The sequence below is a fragment of the Dasypus novemcinctus genome, chromosome 1 (genome assembly GCF_030445035.2).
Source record: "Dasypus novemcinctus isolate mDasNov1 chromosome 1, mDasNov1.1.hap2, whole genome shotgun sequence".
Lineage (NCBI taxonomy): Eukaryota > Metazoa > Chordata > Mammalia > Cingulata > Dasypodidae > Dasypus > Dasypus novemcinctus.
The window spans coordinates 32738943-32757891 of NC_080673.1; the positions used below are offsets into that span (position 1 = coordinate 32738943).

Genomic DNA, 18949 nt, shown 5'->3' on the forward strand with positions numbered 1-18949 from the left:
GACTTAAATATTAAGTACTCATCAGAATTCCTGAACCACGAGCTTAATTATATTCTTAATTTAAAATGACTTTCAAGATCACGATCACTAAGTTCTAAGTTCTCTGAGGTCCTGTTTCAGTCTGTAAACTGGGAATCAAAATTTTATGTCCCACAGAGATTTTTATTGGAAAAGGACTGAGTCAAGATATGCTATGCACATATATAGAGATATCATCTTCATTTTCACTGAACCTCAAGACACATGAATTCTAAAGATGGTTTGGTTGTTAACACTAGTAATTTCTTTTTTTTTCTGAATCAACAGAAAGCTGAAAACAATTTTTAAAAAATAAAGGGTATTAGGCAGTTTCTGCCACCAAGATGCTAAACAAATCTCTTCAGCATTCTGAGGACTTACTTCTACAGTAAGACCAAATGCCTTTATTACATGCACTTCAATAATAAAAAGCATGCAATATTCATTAAAAATATAGGCAAGGCTTTATGTTATATTTATTTATTTTCCAGCTTGTACAAACTGGATGTAGAAGCATAAACATAATACATTTCTACCATCTTCAACAAAAATATAACCAATATGTACAATTATTGTATTAAAAATACAAAAGGGATACAGACTCCACCAATGTCTTTCTAAAAGACATACAGGTACAAGTAGTATCAAAAGTATGAGGAAATCACCAGTTAATTGTACATTCTGCACTTGACATCACAGAGCGAACTGAGATTAGCAGTCCTATGTTCTACGATTACTTATGTTTAGATAACATTTGTGCAACTTGTGGTAGAGCTAGATTTCTGTCTTTCTATATGCACATGAGGTCCATAGCCTATATAATAAAACTGGCAAATAATGCATATTACATGTAAAATTACAAATGCATAATTGACAATGTAATATATAAGCAAGTAGACAAATGCCATGATACAGAAGAGAATTATTAAATAAAGCACTGACATTGTTTGATACAGTGAAAAAACACTGCAATTCGACTTTTAAAATTTGAAGCTATTTACTTTTATCTACTGATCAATATGATCAGCTGAATTTAATGGAAAAAAAATCCAAGACCAGCAGTTCCTCACATTTGAGTACTACTCGGATTGGCAGCCTTCACTTTTCCGGAGTCTGTGCAAAAACAACACAAAAATAGAGTGGAGGGGTCATTTCAGTCACTAGAGGGTTAATAGCAGCTGTGAGCAGGTGGTTGCTACACTCAGGTCTTCTCTACACGCAGTGTCCGTAAAGCCACTTACAGGTCAGTCTTTGGTGACTAACCTGCCTTGCAAAGGCTGGCAAATGTAGCCAGATTTTTTATTTTTTATTACGTTAAAGACTTGCTGATTCCCTAAATGCCAATTCAATAAAGGGAGGCTGTCTTGAAAGAGCAGAATCAACAGCTGGCATTATCTCCAACATCCCAAGCTGCGTTCACTGCAATGCTATCCAGTTATAAACGTTTCCTTTAAAAAAAATCACCTATACTGCTAAATTAACAAAAATCAAAGAAATATAACTTAAAAAATGGGGTTTGCCATCCATCTCAATGGAGTGGGACACATCCTTAAATGACTGTCCTGCGCTCCATAAGGCTCAGACACAGGACACAAGGGTCCTATTTCCCTCCCCTGGCCATGTGCAAACAGTTTTACAGAACCCCACCCACTGGGGAAGGAGCGGATGAGGTGTCTTGGTATTTAAGGAATTGGCTACTCTTTTATACTTCCAGGATAGGGCACTTCACTGGTGAGGCCAGAAGGGCACAGGAAGACGGGATCACAAGCCAGGTGTTCTCTGCTTCCTAGTGTGGGCCACACCCTGTCCGGCATATTTGGTTTTTTAGAAACCTAGGCTGGCAACCCTACTTAAAGGTTCAACATAATACTGTAATCATTAAGTGGATATAACATTTACTCTCTGAACACAATATTTAACTTCCAAAAAAAAAAAAAAGACATTGTAAACAAGTGGACAAGCACTGTACTCAAGGATTTCATTGTTTTTCTTTGTCTTCCTTAGTGGGTTAAAGGCCCCAAGTAGTTCAATGGCTAGCTTTTCTCATTATCCCAATGAGATCAAGTGCTAGGACTGTACTGAAATCTACAAGGAAGATTTTTTTTAAAAATCCTTTCAGGCATTGAGAAGTGCAGCCAGAGTGCATCATCTTGTGATGATCTTGGAATTTGGAATGATACTGTGTGATGTGGCAGGCAGCAACAGTGGGAGCTTGAAGATTGCTGCACTGTGCATTTCAAGCAACAAAGTCTGAAAAGTGCCAGGGCAATTTCTTCACAGTATTTCACATGCAAAAGGGAAAGGAAGAAGGGGAGAAGAAGCCCCATGCTGCTTTTAAGGCAGGGAAGGAGGCAAACTGGTCCACCATCCTCAGAATTTGAGTTTCAAAGCTCCAACGCTAGGGACGTCTTCTTGTGCTCTCCTTTCGGGTGGCTCACGCTGGATCCAGAAAAGCCTGTGCCTCAAACAGCAGATACTTGTTCATCTTCTGCAAACACAACCAAGAAAGAAAGAAAGCAAGTCATTTCTTGTGCTGTGGAGAATACTTCCACTGGTGTGCTAAATAAAAATACCATAGCTATTCTTTTTATAGAATAGCTCACTTAAAATCATTTCCTCTTCCTAAGTAATAATCGGCAAGAATATAAGAAAGTTTTTAAAAAGTATATATGATGCAGATCCTTAAAAACACACACATATATATACACACACATAGTATAATGATATTTATTGACAGGGAAGTTATTAATAAATTTACTGAAAATGATAAAACAAGAATGTGTCAGATTTTAAGTAATATATATTCATATATAAATAAATCTAAAAAGATATATAAAAACTGTTAATAGTGATCATTCCTCAAGTGGAAGGATTATGGGTGATTTTCATTTATTCTGTTTTCCTTTGCCTATAATGATTTCTTGTATAATAAAACATTGTAAACTCAGAACTTAAAGAGATAGAGGGCATGATCTCCCTCCTCATCCTCAATCTAGCATGGCAAGGCAGACTTGTAGAAAGAAGGCAAAAAACATACAGATTGGCAATACAGAAAGTATATTTCTTTACCACACTTTCACTGGGAACTCATTAAAAGTTCAAATATAACTTTTCCACAGAAAACTTCAAACACCCATGTTTACAACTCAAAATATTTCTAAAAATCCTTGAAAAGAGTATAAACTTAAAAGATTTTCATTCTTTTCTTTAAAAAATGGCCACGAAAGTACTTCAATTCTAGTGGGAATTAGACAAGAAATTTAACCATGTTACACTTTTACAAGTGATCCCACCTGCAATCTGTGGTATTTCTTAAGCCACTGTGGGGTGGGGGTGGGGGAGCCTCACACAAAGAAAGCAGTTGAAAGCTTTACCTCTGTGATTGGAACTCTGAATATAAAACATTCTTCGTTCTGGTGTATGGTTAGACACAGGGATGTCCCAACTGCTCAAAATGTTAAGAAAACAAATGCCTTGGAGAGGTTACAGGCACTGTAAGTTAATACGTCTAACTGTAAGGTGTTAAGAATGCATATGTACCGTCCTCCTCGGTGGGAAACCCTTGAGCCTGATACTGGGTGAGGCGTGGGTCTGCCTCACTCGGCTTATGCCACTGAGGTTTGTTCACAGGCCTGCTGCTTGGTGGGTGCCCGAGTGGCTGCTGTGCAGGCGCAGGCCCAGATGTCTCAGAGGATCGGGCAACCATCCGAGATCTCTGAAGTGCCACGTTGTAGTCCGGAGGCTTCCTGGTGGGATGGGAATGCCCTTCCGGAAAGTCAGTGATGGGGATTCCCACGTAGCCCGGAGGGGTGGGTGGGGGCTCCCGATACCTGCCCTCCTTACGTGCTGTAGTAAAAAAAAAAACAAAAAAACAAAACCACAACAATGTATCAGCCATTAAAATTTTTGTGGAAGATTTCATGCCACAAAGTTTTATTTGGTAATTATTAAATAGCAGGTTTAGGTTTAAAACAGCAAACAAAGTAGAACAGCAAATGTGACTTTGTATAGTGTTGGGGAAGGTGGGTGGGGGGATGCCTTCACTAAACCAAACTAATCACCACGGTTCTCTCCCTCTCTATGGGGAAATAATCGGTGAGGGAAGCTCTTAGGTGATCAAAGTGCCTTTAACTTTAAAGGGACTACTTCAAAACTTGTCTTCAACTTACCCCTTGGGTTTATTGGAAGGAATGAACCAAATAAAAAATACAGACAGTACCCCCTGCCAAGCGTGGGCTATATTCCTGCTTGGTGAAAGCTCACTATCTTCCTCTCTCCCTGCCCCAGAGGCCATACAGGCTATTCCATCTTTATTGGGCAGAGAATCCGTTCCCTATTAGTATCAGCCTCTGGATCTCACTTTGAAAAACAGTGAATCAAAATAAATTTTGAAAAGTGGTACAAACAAGGGACAAAAACTTTAAAATGCTAAAACTGAAAGATAGGTATTTTTCTTAAAATCCTTTTACTAATGTTCATGACCTAGAAAAGCTTAAGTTTTGTTCTCTCAAGCCTTAAGAATTAAAAAATTATTCTTCCTATATGAGTAAAATAAAATTTGAATATTAGTTAAAAGTGCTTTAAAAATTGCAATGTAAATTTATATATATGTTAACTGTTCTCTCTTTATTTCTCTTAGAAGGATATTAAATTTGACACTCACTCAAGACTATTTACATGGCAAAAAATCACAATTTCCCTACTAATAACAGAGATGTCTGTAACAATTACACTCCAGAATTTCTCTCACTATATCCTGTAATCTATTTCTATACTTCAATTACATAGACAATAAATATGCCACAGGAAATGCAGCCAAACATGAGTGAAGGGACACGAGAGCCTTTTACAACAGAAGTAACAGCAGCAAAGCAGCAGCATCTTTCATGCATTTACAAATGGACTATTCTAGACATTATTCAAAATACTCTGCATAGATTTCCTTTAATCCTCATATCGCCCTCTTAGGGAGAAACTATTAAGCTCATTTTTACAGACGGGGAGCAGGCACCAGTTTAGTACCTCACCCAGTGTTACAGAGTTCGCACAGTGACAAAACAAGGGTTCAAACCCCGATCTGCCTCACTCCTAAGCTCAAGCTCTTGTTCATGACACTATCGATTAGCCCCTTCCCTTGCTCCAGTGTATGTAGAGAATTTGTTTGGCATAGGAACAATTTTTCTGCATAACACAAATCAAGGGAGATTTTTAAATATGCAAAGTGTAAAGTTCTAAACACAATTCAAAGGAAGAGAAGAGAATAATAAATTTCAATTATTGGCCCAGTGGTTAGGGTGTCCGTCTACCATATGGGAGGTCTGCGGTTCAAACCCCGGGCCTCCTTGACCCGTGTGGAGCTGGCCATGCGCAGTGCTGATGCGCGCAAGGAGTGCCCTGCCACGCAGGGGTGTCCCCCGCGTAGGGGAGCCCCACGCGCAAGGAGTGCACCCATAAGGAGAGCCGCCCAGCGCGAAGGAGGGAGCAGCCTGCCGAGGAATGGCGCCGCCCACACTTCCCGTGCCGCTGACGACAACAGAAGCGGACAAAGAAACAAGACGCAGCAAAAAGACACAGAAAACAGACAACCGGGGGAGGGGAATTAAATAAATAAATAAAAATAAATCTTTAAAAAAAAAAAAAAGTCTCCCTCTCAGAAGAATGCAAATCCTTCCTGATAACTTTTGGGTTAAAAAAATCAAAATTAAGACTGGTTAATATCCACGTATCTGACCACAGAGCCTGTGGTATTTTTTGTTTGTTTGAGATACTGGGGCCAGGGACTGAACCTAGGACCTCATAGGTAGGAAGCCAGTGTTCAACCACTGGGCTACATCAGTTCCCCTGACTTGCTGTTTTGTTTGTTGGGTTTATTTTTGTTTTTAGAGGTTACTGGAGATCAAACTCAGAACCTGGTATGTGTGCGGCAGGCACTCAACCACGTGAGCTACATCCACTCCCCAGACCCTGTGCTTTTAACCACTATTCATATCAAAATCCTGCCCTGGCTGCTAATTAGGAAGCCCTTCACAGCAATGGAAAAAATGAGGAAAAGAATCACAGACAGGTAATTTTACTTTTGAAATAAGTGAAGGAAGCGGACTTGGCCCAGTGGTTAGGGCATCCATCTACCACATGGGAGGTCCACGGTTCAAACCCCGGGCCTCCTTGACCTGTGTGGAGCTGGCCCATGTGCAGTGCTGATGCGCGCAAGGAGTGCCGTGCCACCCAGGGGTGTCCCCTGTGTAGGGGAGCCCCATGTGCAAGGAGTGCGCCCCGTAAGGAGAGCCACCCAGCGCGAAAGAAAGTGCAGCCTGCCCAGAAATAGCGCCGCCCACGCGGAGAGCTGACACACAAGATGACGCAACAAAAACACAGATTCCCATGCCGCTGACAACAACAGAAGCGGACAAAGAACAAGCAGCAAATAGACACAGAGAACAGACACCTGGGGTAGGGGGGAGAAGGGGAGAGAAATAAATAAATCTTAAAAAAAGAAGAAAGTGATATTAAAGCTATGATCCAGACATGCCAAAGCACTAAGATTTTTGAACTCACCAATAAGCCCTTTTGCAGTACTTGGTGTCACAGCTATGTGGGCAGGCATGGGAACAGGTTTGGTTTCTTCTGTGGCCACCGATGCTATGCTACTGCTTTCAGCTTCAATGGAAACATCTTTCCCACCCCTTCGCTTTATTGTGCCTGTATCACCTTCTGAGTCTTCTCCCCAGTAACCTGTGGAAGATGCCCAGCTTGCCCGGGATTGGGCTTGTTCAAGACTCTCTCTGCTTTGATTCTGCCTGTTATACTTTGTGCTATGATCAGAAAACATAATTTGGTCCATATGGCTGCTTGAGGCCCATAAACCTGCAGGATCCCCTGAATAATCAAAATGAGTGTGCCCGAATGGAAGCATTTCCCAGCTTCGTTGGTGCTGGATGGTTTGTATGTTATCATGGGAACCGCTTGAGCAGGAAGTCCAGCTCCCACGGCCACTGTCAGCAGCATCAAGGGAAGCGCGATCCCCCTGATCCTGGGAAAGTTCCTCTGTGCTTGGAGAAGAAATTACTGTAGCTGTAGCATATAAGCCCCGACTCTCAGGCATTGGTGCATAGGACCTAAAAAGTCAAAAGAAATGAAAAAGAAAAAAATTACTAGATTCTTAATAAACCTATAATAAAACCTAAGGTTTTTTTCCCCCTAGAAAGGTGGCTTGCTCTTTTCTTCCCATGAAGAGGAAGAAAGCACCACTGAATTGCATTGTACTGGCCAGTTCTGCCAGGTCCAGTATTTTCATCTTGCCCTTGCCATAAAATAAAGAGTTGAAAGAACAGTAACTTACTTATAAATAAGGGATACTTTCCTTACAAGGTTATGGATGGCTCAATATAATCTGATTATTTCAGGAAGGCAGGTCATACAAAGGAACTTGGATAAATCCTAAAATCATACTCTGCCTCTAGCACTGAACAATTATGTTGCAATAAAGAATAAGCCTAATTGAAAAGCAGAATGTCAACAAAACTAGCAGTATGTAACAATCTGAAAATTGTGAAAATTAGAACTGGGAGGGGAGAAAATTTCCCAGACATAATATAAAATAATTGCAATATGCATCTAAAAGGAAAGACTCAATTTTAGAAGAAAGATGGAAGAAACTGGAATGTAAAAGAACATGAGAGAAATCCTCCTACCCTAAGCTGTACTGGTCGGGCTCGATGGTGGTCCGTCTTTCCATCCTGCCCACCCCTAGGTTTGTCTCCACAATGCTGACAGAATGCCTCTGGCGCCTCTCATCATGCAGTGAGACTGGCACTGAGTCAAAAGAAGAATTGCTGACAATACTGGATCGTGAAGAAATTTCACTGTGACCAGAATCTGAGAAATTATCCACAGTACCACTAGGAGCCAAAGTGTAGCCTGCATGAGAGATAGAACCATATTAATCAGACACTGTAGGTTGATAGTATAAAACTGAATCAGCCTACCAAACAGAAGCAAAACTAAACTGTAGCCAAAGATAGCATCGATGAAATGGAAGACAACCCATACTACTTGTTAAGACCAGGTGACAGAGATCGGGTAAATTTTTACTCTAATGAAGTTTAAGTTGCTTAATTAATGCAAGTTTAGGGAAGAAAAAAATAAAAACAATGTAAGAATTTGGAAATCATGGCACTACTAGACTATTTCTAGCTCCCTTAGCTGTAAGTTAGATTATAAATCTAAAAGAAACAATGAAGAAAAACTGAGCAGATTTAAAAGCATGTTTCTGGTTTTCTCTTCAAACTGCAAGCAAAGAAATAACCTTGTTTTCAACTGGGCTTTTAGTTTTTTAGAATTTTAAGTGTGTTATAGAAAAATCCACCTGGAAATACTTGCATTACACTTGAAATTTTAAGTGAACATATATAAACAAGAAGAATAAAAATAAGACCTGAAGAAGATAATTTTGAATTTTTGCCATTTGGTCTTTCAACATTAATAATATATTGGGTGAATCAAATAAAAGCCAGTTGTTTTGAAGGATGAAATGTGCGAAATCTCCTTTTTTCCCCAGACCATCACTTAAAATGTCTAAACAGTTCAGATGTCCACTGCTTGGCCTGAAAGGACCCTTAACTCTCTTTTGCTGTTAAAAATAATTTTTAAAGTCCCAAAGGAAGAGGCCTGTCTTGGTCTTGATATTTTTATGAAAAAAATCCAGATCTTCTTTCTCAGTACACATTTTTTTCTTTTCTACATTACTAAGAATCTTGTGTGCTACTTAAAATAGTGATTTTATATGATTATATGCAATGCAAAGTTTACAATGCCATTAACCTCACAAAAAAGTTAAATCTAGAGTGGTTAAATGTTGTTGTAAATTTACTCTCTAAAGAGTATGTCCCCATTCTTCCGTAAATTGTGAATTCCTGATTTATTTTTTTAACGGTTGCACAGGTCTTGATAGTATTTAATGTCTTCATCTCTGAAACGTCTTTTTATAAATCTCACTTCAAATCCTCACACACAAGATTTAAAGCCTTCCCTGAACTATTTAAAAATAATAATAATAAAACCTCTCTAGAAAAATAATTACTCATACAGACCCCTTGATATTTGGAGGAATTCTCTTTTCTTTTACTAATGAGATGATTCCTCTCTTGCCCACCCCATTTTTGGTTCTAGAAACCCCACCTATCCCATAGGTCCGTGGAGTATTGTTATTCTTGTTACTGTTCTCACTTCCAAGAGAAGAGGAGGAACTGGTTAAGTCCAACTGCCCGGAGCCAAAAGATCTCAGCTGAATGCCACTGCCACCTAACAACAGGATGAAAAAAGAATTTAGATATATCCATTTAACAAGGACAGTAGAGGCTGATACCCACACAAAATGCACAGATGTCTGAAATTCCTAAAAAGTAAAGCAGAGAAAGGTATCTGCTTTGTCAGTGAAATCTAACAATTCATTAAGCTTCTTGGCTTTCCTGTAGGGAAAACTAAGTCTTTGCCATTTATTACTGACGTATACCCAGTCAATTAAATGAGAGAAGGAGAAAGTAATTTGGACAGGTATGTGGCAGATAATTATCCACTATTTTAATATAAGGATGTATCAACACGAGGAGGAAAGAGTTTGCCTAAAATTTAATCTCTTAAAAAAAAAAGATAGCAACAAAAGAGGTGATCAAGACCCATGTTAAACAATGAAAAAATAAATCAGGAATATATTAGTTTTCCTTACATTTTTAAAGCCCTCTTCTCTAAATTAATGTGATATCATCAAATTTAGTTAGGACAAATTTAATAGTAAAAAAAAAAATGCTTTTCACATTTATCAATAATATACGTAAATATATTTTTAAAAGGCATTATAATAATATAAAAGGCAATATATATAGTAATGTGTATAACTTTGAAAAATAAGTGCAAAAATTATAAACAGAAAAAATTTATAAACGGAAAAAATCCACTGAACATTCTGTGTGAGTTCATTTTGGATGACTCCATAATATTAAAAATTTTATAATACACAGCTCTGGAATTTATTATAGCTGAAATATATTGATTGCTAAAAGAAAAAATAAGCATTTGAGTCTACCTTTCCTTGGAGAGCTTTGTGGAGAAGTAGGAGGAGAAGAAAGCTGTGAAGATGCATTTGATATTGTATCTTCTGCTTGTTTCTTATGACGTTCTAAACTTCCTTCTTCAGACAAAGAAAGAATTTTCTTTAAAGCTTGAGGAGAATTTATGCCTGTAAGAAGAAGTAAACAACAAATATGGATTTTCAAGCTTATAACATTGACTAAAAAACTTCTTGTGGTAAGATTTTTTGAAGTATTTTAAAAAAAATATATTATTCAACAGAAACTGAGTCATTCACTTTATGAAAATCACACTTTGGAGTAGTAAGGTAGAAGAGAAAAAAGGTGGAAAAAAATAATGATTCGTGTGTGCTACTGAATCTTCATCCAATGCCACTGTATAGAGCTTGATATTGCCTAAATTTTCAATTGAGCTACAATTCTGAACATTCTTTGTACCCTTCAAGGTGTAAGTGGTAAGCATAAAGAAGGCATGAGATATCTGTAGTTCAGTTTTTGACTGATAACTGCCAAAGCACAACAAGTAGACAGCTTCTGATAGTTTACATGAGCTTATAAACCCTAAAGTAGTCACTATTTTAATTCAACAATATGTTAGGGGATGATGAAGAAAGACAGACAATGTGTAAACATTTGCATTTAGGATGAAAGTGACACAGCTAAGAAAAAGAATTATATATGCCAATATTAAGTAATTACCCCCATCCCCCAATTATTGGTCAGCAATGAAGGAGTCACATTCAAATCTTTTCCAACCTCTCATATTATGAGGCAATGTCAAAGACCTTATTTTGAACAACAAAGAGATGTTTGGGAAGACACTCTAGGCTGACTCTCAGGAAATGCTAGTTTTAAATGTTCACAGACCTAACAGAATCCACTGAAAAGGAAGCAACAAAATTTAACAAAGATTTAATCCTTCACTTCACTGCATATTAAATGTTTGATGTTTAAATACAGTCTTTTGCATGCAGAGGTACTAATATGTGCAAGGTGCATGAAAGTCTCAACTACACTAAAGCTACATGAATGAGTAGTTTTTTTGTTTTTTTTTTGAGGTATGAACCCCAGACCTCATATGTGGGAAGCGGATGTTCAATCACTGAGCTACACTGTATCCCCTAACTTGGTTCTTGCACTTGCTTGCTTGTTTTCTTTGTTTTGTTTTTTAGGAGGCACCGGACAGAACCCAGACCTTCCATGTGGGAAGGAGCTGTTCAATCACTTGAGCCACATCCACTCCCAAGTGAGTAGTTGTGATATGGAATAAAATTTCAAGGTCCACATCATACATGGATTCAAAAAGGGTGTCATTCAAAAATATCATAAGAAGAAATATGACTATTTCAACTACATTTCTTTCTAAAGGTCAAAAATTCAAATAAGCTTTAAAGTATTTTGAAAATTCTCTTTGGGAAAAGGAGGAATAGGCTTACATTCAGGCACATCTACATTTGAGCTAATAGGTTATTATTTATATAGCTAAAAGGAGGATTAATAATCTCTATAAGAAGTTCTGTGTAAAAGAGGAGGTAGAAGTCAGATTGCTGGTGATTTACAAGAATATGCATTTTAAAAAAATAGTGGACATAGAAACATGTAATTCAGTCTGTTCATCATAGGGGGAGCAGTAAAAATACTTGATAAGGGAAAACATGTCAAGTAAAGGTATTCATTTTTCATTGTCCCCTCCTTGCTGATCATGAGGCATGACCCAAGGCTAAAGTGTATGAGGGATATACTATATCACTCCTCCCTAACTCACAAGGACAAGTTGTAATTAGGCAGGAACTAAACATACCTTACTTGCCCATCTTATTTTATCAAAGTAAACTATTCACTATCAATTCTTAAAATGTTTTAAATGTATTAACATTGTTTCATTTGACATATAATTAGAAAAAAGAACCAATGTATTTTATGAACAATTTTTTGTTGTACCATTTACATATAGGGACTAAATTGCAGAAATATTACTTGTAATAGGAAAGATGAAGCATAATTCGGCTCAGCATTCATGAATCAATTATATCTTTCAAAGTGTTACAATCAGTGATTCAACAAATAAGAATTCACCTTCAGACAAATCATTTGATTTAAAGTATTCTGCCTAAAGTCCAGCAATTCACTGATTAAAAGGTAAAACCAGTTTAAATTCTGCATTCAACCAAAGCAATTTTGTACTTATTAAAAATCAAATTAGTAAAATTGTAGCTTCTCCATTTTGCCCCTGCCATAATAAACGAGCATGATTAAATGAGACATCATTTATAAAAGCAGTCTCTTCCCCTGGTAAAAGTGAAGTTTAACTTACTGAACAGTAAGGTTTTATTAAGAAATAAGAATCAAAGGGGGAAGCGGACTTGGCCCAGTGGTTAGGGCGTCCGTCTACCACATGGGAGGTCCGCAGTTCAAACCCTGGGCCTCCTTGACCCATGTGGAGCTGGCCCATGTGCAGTGCTGATGCGCACAAGGAGTGCCCTGCCACGCAGGGGTGTCCCCCACGTAGGGGAGCCCCAAGCACAAGGAGTGATGCTCCGTAAGGAGAGCCGCCCAGCGTGAAAGAAAGTTCAGCCTGCCCAAGAATGGTGCCGCATACACAGAGAGCTGACACAACAAAAAGAAACACAGATTCCCGTGCCGCTGACAACAACAGAAGTGGACAAAGAAGATGCAACAAAAAGACACAGAGAATAGACAACCGGGGCAGGGAAGGGGGAGAGAGAAATAAATAAAAATAAATAAATCTTAAAAAAAAAAAAAAAAAAAAAGAATCAAAGGGACTCAAGAATATTAGACAAAATTATCCAAGGCAAGCATTTTTCCCTAATCTGAAAAACTCGACAGGAATAGCATCAGATAAGAAAATGAATTTAGTCGCTTACCAAAAGGTGGGAGATCCTTTACGGGTACTTTTTTTCGTGAAGGATAAAGGGACACAGCAGGAACCTGCAGTCCTTGGTTGACTTTATGTGACTGAGGCTGTGGCTGTGGTTGAGGTTGTGCTTTCTGTTGTGACCCTGCCCTTGGAGCCACTGGGGAGGTCTCAGATTTGACAGGCTTTTTGTCACCAGGATTCTTAGGCACTGGTAATAGTTTGGTTTGAAAATAGAAAAAAGCAATTATTTAGGTGTTAGTAACCACAAACAAGGTAATTTTAGAACTGCATGAGCATTTTCTGCAATTAGGATACTAAAAGGCCTATTTTTTTTTACTGCCTATAAAAAGGACAGAAATAGAAAAAGAAAAAAAAACCCTAATTGCAGAAAATATTAATGGCATTGCAAGACAAAAACAACTGATGAAACCAGCCATCTCGAATGACTATAGTATTAAGCACTACATTAAAAATAGAAATACAGAAATAGGAATAGATCAATATATATGTCTACGTATATAAAAAACAGAGGTATATGATGAAACTACAACATAAATAAGGAATTATTCTAAAATGAGACTCCAAATAATTTTTACATATAAGTGAGATTTTTATTTAATAAACGGCATTAACTGCAATCATTTTACTACCAAATTCTCCCTATGTTAGCCAAGAGCAGCCAATACTACTTAAGATTACTGTGTACAATTCAGTGGCAGATAGATGGCAGACCAACTTAAAAGAAAATTAAATGCTCTATGTGACTATCTTACTATTCAAAACAACTCAATGAGATATATATTCCTCCTTCATTTTATACATGAGGAAATATGAGGAAACAGGGTTACAGAACTGAAGTAAGTTGTCTAAGGTCACATTTCTAGTAAGAGGAACATACATGATTTGAACTCAGACTAGTCTGACCCTTCACCATTATACACAGTGCTTTTGAAGTATCCTGGGTAAATCCAATAACCTGAATCTTCTCAAATCATCTATCTGTATTTTGTCTTCAAACTTGCCCACAGAAGGCTCAAAAGTGTCATAAATGGAAAAATGCCTCTGTCTTACAAATATAGATACAGAAAAAGCCCTGACAGATTTTGAAGGCTGGGAACTGGACCGAGTACAGCTTCCTGTCGAGCAGAATCGCTGCTTTGCATGGTAACTGTTTCTGGGTGCTGTCGAGGCAGCCAGCATACCCAATCCTGTGCTTCTCTGACCTGGGGACCTCCTCCCCCCTTCCCCCTCTCAGGATTTCATCACTTATGTGAGAAAACAAGCAATTCAAAACAGAGCCATGTCTACCCATCTACCCATCCATGCCCCTGCACTGCGTACTGGTTACTGCAGGAGGGAAGCAAAGCACCAGCCACTCTCTGGGTCCACCGTGGCTTCCTCCCCAGCTAATCCAGCTGGGCTCAGGGTCCCGGCCTACACCATTGCCACTGGCTATTCAATGGTTGCATCTGAAGCCAGGGAAAGGCTAGAAGGCTTAAGGTTTGTTGAAGGATGTCCCACCTTTGCACTAAGCTCTATTTTTTTGTCTCCACCCCATACCATGGCCTAAGTCATAGTCTGCAGCCATTTTAAGGAAAAACTCACACGTATTGGATGCTGGCTCACACTGGAGTGACAATGTCTGAAGACTCTCCTCATCCATCTCTAGCTCCAAATTGGACAGGTACTGCTTCACTTTTCGAGCCATTTGGGCATCTTCATAAAGCTTTTTGGCATTGAGAAAGGAACTACGACGTACCCGCTTTTTATGACCACCTGTCTGAGCAACATCTAGCACTGTTGCATTTGTACTACCCTGGCTGAGAGACCTGGAAGATGAAAAAGGTAGCTATGCAGTTCACTCTAGCATGGGGTAACTTTACATATTTGAAACATGCCAAGATTTATATAAGTAGTCTATGTTCAAAAGGTAACATGCCTCATTCCAGTAAGTAAACTGTTATAAAGGAATATAGAATAACATAGATTTTTTAAAGTTATAGTTAAAAAAGAAGTATACATACATACATATGTGTGTGTGTGTGTGTGTGTGTGTGTGTGTGTGTGTGCTTGGCACTGGTTCTGTTTCAACTAGGAAATTCTACTTTTCACATCTGTAGAGTACTCAAGGCAGTTCTCTCACAGAAGTCAGGAAATAATACTGGTTTTATATAAAAGTTCATGCAGGAATACATAGCTACAATCATTAAGAGTTACAACAATAAATTTACTTCTCTTAAAAAGAATTCTTTACAAAGACTTAATAAAATTAGCTACAGTGTTTATAATTGTTTTCTTATTTCTTGAGTTGAATGTATTGAGTTTTAATTTGGTCAATTTGTTAATAAAATGGTCATGCAAATATCAACATATATGTATGGAAACTATTTAGCACATGAATTGTTAAGAATTATTTTTTAAAAAGAACTGATTTATAGAATGAAAACAATTGTTAGTTGAGCTGTAAAAAATTTAGTTTTAACACTGGGGGATCTCTTTTATATTTACTTCTCAAACATCTGTGCCATAGTATTTTAATTGCACAATTTTCCCTTCTAAAATCGCCCCTACTCCCACCCCATACCTTTCCACTTTGGGCTTTGCCCATTTTAAGACCCACAAATCTATATTTAAATACAATCTTTCTGAAAGCCAGAAGTATGCTTGCCCCACAGTTCCCCAGAAGGACCATCAGTCATTTCACAGCTCTCATGGATCATGGCCTCAAAAGCAAAAGCCCCAATAGATTAAACTTGAAGTCAGTTTGGCATCTGAAATTCTGCTAGAGCAGGAGGGTTAAGAAAAAACTGCAAAAATGCAAAGCATAAGAAAACATAGCAGTAAGAAAACAATGCAATGAATAAGAACTGTGTGTAGGTGTGCAAGGTCTCTCCCACTTACCCCAAGCTCCTCCATTTCTTCTTCCTGTAAGTGAGAGCCATGGAGATTGAAGCATGGGTGTAGAAAGAGAGACAGAAAGATCACAAGCTCAGAAAGAAAGGACTAGACTTCTGGATAAGCAGTACTAGAAGCCCATAAACATTACACTGCATAATCATCTCAAACATACTGCTTTACCCTAAAATTTTTTTTCTGGCCCAAAAGACAAATATATTACATTCTTTTGTTTTAAAACAAGACTGACTCCTTTTCTCTCCTTCACTGAATTAATCGTTTTTGACTACTGATGGCTAAATTCATTGGGTGGGATACTGAGACAATAATATTATATATATATATTTTAGCTCATACTATCCAGTTATGAATTTTAGCTCTACAAGTCAGTGCTCCAAAAAATAAGAAACAATAAATAATTGTGCCTAATGCTAAATTACAAATGTCTAAAGGACAGTCTGCTTTTCTACTGCAAGTCAAAAGAACACAAGGCAAAGTAATTTACTGTAAATTAGAGCTCAGTGGAGATTCTCCGAATGTCCTAATATAAATTTCTGCTATGCTACAAATATAAATGGTCAAATTTCCTCATTTAATAGGAAACTCTAGGCTCAACCTTCTCTAGTCCCATATGCACACCTACGGACAACACTCACCGAGTCCTGAACATGAGGGCAGGGTCCATGTTAACTGAAGCCATTCGGCCAACGTGACGAATTTCTTTTGCAATCATCCTTAGCTTCTCAAAATTGACCAGCCCATCTACTTTTGAGTCATTTCCTGCAATTGCCAAAATAGTCAAAGGAAATCACAATGGCCTTTATTCTATGCTTCCACAAGAGATGGTAAAAATCCTCTACTTTCTATTTACCTTCATGAAGGAATGTGAGATCCTTCTTGATAACCGGGAACAGGGGGATTATGGGAGGTTGTAGGTTTTGACTATTTAAGACATTGCGATATTTTGCCATGTTTCTGGAAGGATCAAACAGGTCTTGGAGATCTTGAAACAGCTTTTCATATTTATTGGGAAGTTTTTCCCAGGTGGTACGCAGTCTTGCCACTGGAGCCAGGTTTAGGCCACTCAGAGGAAAAAAAGAAAAGTTGTATAAAGTTAAATGGCCCATCCTTATGAAATGAAGAAAGTTAAATAGTGTATTATCTATTCGTTAAATATGACACATCTGCATGCATGTTAATTATGCAAAGAATTTTATAGAAGGATTTAAAGCAAACTAATAATTCTGGGTAAAGAGAATAGAAGATGAAAGTAGGGATCAGAGCCATGGGGTTTTACTCCTCTTGTCTTTATATCCTTCCAGATCCATTTACTGTGAACAATACCTCTAGAATATAAAGATCATGAGGATAGGCAGGGTTTATCCATTTTGTTTTATGGCACTGCCTCCATACATATAACAATACTTGGCATATAGCAGGCATCTGATAAAACAGACTGGGCGAACATCCCATAGTGATAAAATAAAGCAAAAGCAGTAACTGTAATAAAAGTGTGACCAAACTCTTAGAGGAAACGACTAGTTTAATACCCCCCACCAAGACTGATATAGCTAATTGTTTCAGACTGTATATGTTCTCACAGCCTCAGTATAGGCACTTTAAAGAAAAGAAAATTAACAGTTATTGTGCATCTGCTTTGTGCTTATCTGATGGAACACCACATCATTATCTCATTTAATCTTCTTTGGGGTATGGCTATTTTTACAGAGAAATAAACTAATGTTCAAAGAATTTAAAATAATTTGCCCAGGAAAGCAGAGCTTTAAAAAAAGGTCATCGATATAGATTTTCTGGGCTCCAAATATCAGCATACTAGAGATGTAAAATAAAGAATTAGGATTAAGATTCAGAAAAAATTGTTCATTATGACTTAGTTAAAAACTACTACATTTATACAAATAATATAGTGCTCCTAGATTGAGATATCATTTAAATATGTAAACAGAATTGAACCTTAAGACAAATCTGTTCATCTTACCTGATGATTGCAAACATTGAGTTAAAATTCTTGCATTCCCTACAGTGTAGTGCTATCTTGATGAAATGCTTAATGATCTTCATCCTTTTCAGCTGATTTGTCTCTCTCAGAATTTCAGATGCTACCCAAAATGTTTCCTGGTTAATGACTTCTTCAAATTTCTTCAGGTTGGCACAGCTGGTTTTTGATTTGAGCTTAAATAAATCATCTATATATTCAGTAGGTTCAATGTTGCGGAAGAGTTCAAAATTGCGCATCGAGAGCTGTGTGGCAACTTCAACAGTACTGAGCTGCAGTAGGGAAATCTGACTTTCTCTTAACAACTCCTGAGCATCTTCATCTGAACAAAGTGTTTCTGTTTCCATGTTGTTTTTCAGATAATACCTATGAGAAACATAACACATCAGATTTAAAGCCTAAGCAACAATCTCATAACATTCCTTGAAAGAGTAATGCCAATTTTTATGAAAAGTTTAAGAGAAAACTCAATTGAAAGATGCAAGAATTCTTTTCGACCGAGGGAGCAAATGGAATTTTGTTTGTACTACTTATTATAATCATTCTTTCTTTTTTACTTTCTGCTTTCTTAAAAAACAGCTATCTTTTTCATTTTAAATAAAGGAATAAGTCCTAGGCAAGTAATTGAGAAAGATCAGACACAGGTCATCACTTTAATTTCCAAAAATAAAGAGAGAATCTGTTGACTACTGAGGGGTACAAGTTGGATCAATCTGAGTTTACCTATTTATTTAAAAACCAAAGAAACCTATGGGTGGTTCCCTTTTATTAATGTTCCTATGAAGAGAATAATCCTACGACAGATTTTAATTTTATCTGATTTTTATAAAAACTGTACAAGTAAGTAGAATAGGTATAATTCCTATTTTTCAGATGAGGAAACAGAGGCCTCCAGAGATGACTAGTTAATGCCAGTGCAGGAATCTGAACCCAGGGTCAGTGGTTCTTTCTCATTTTAAGCAACTTGTTGAAAACAGCACTCAGATGTCTGTCCTGTGATCCACCCCCACCACCACCTCCCATGAATTATGTAGGCAGATAATTCTAAGTCAAAAC

General features: G+C 37.7%; 1 protein-coding gene across 18 annotated transcripts in view; it reads right to left on the reverse strand.

The window, feature by feature from the left end:
* Nucleotides 1-482: 482 nt before the first annotated feature.
* The window catches only part of RAPGEF2 (Rap guanine nucleotide exchange factor 2), a 276574-nt gene continuing 258107 nt past the window's right edge, over nt 483-18949 (reverse strand). For 8 of the 18 annotated variants that reach the window (XM_058276560.2, XM_058276604.2, XM_058276836.2 and 5 more), the window contains 12 exons: nt 17876-18259; nt 16748-16959; nt 16533-16656; nt 15883-15906; nt 14587-14810; nt 12989-13189; nt 10100-10252; nt 9244-9318; nt 7710-7935; nt 6574-7133; nt 3559-3864; nt 483-2506 (listed from right to left, as the gene is read on the reverse strand). In XM_058276560.2, the coding sequence (XP_058132543.1) occupies nt 2481-2506; nt 3559-3864; nt 6574-7133; nt 7710-7935; nt 9244-9318; nt 10100-10252; nt 12989-13189; nt 14587-14810; nt 15883-15906; nt 16533-16656; nt 16748-16959; nt 17876-18259 (2515 nt within the window). In that variant the 3' untranslated portion in view covers nt 483-2480. The remainder of the gene's footprint in view (nt 2507-3558; nt 3865-6573; nt 7134-7709; nt 7936-9243; nt 9319-10099; nt 10253-12988; nt 13190-14586; nt 14811-15882; nt 15907-16532; nt 16657-16747; nt 16960-17875; nt 18260-18949) is intronic. The other 10 variants (XM_058276695.2, XM_058276757.2, XM_071214273.1 and 7 more) reach the window with 3 other exon arrangements.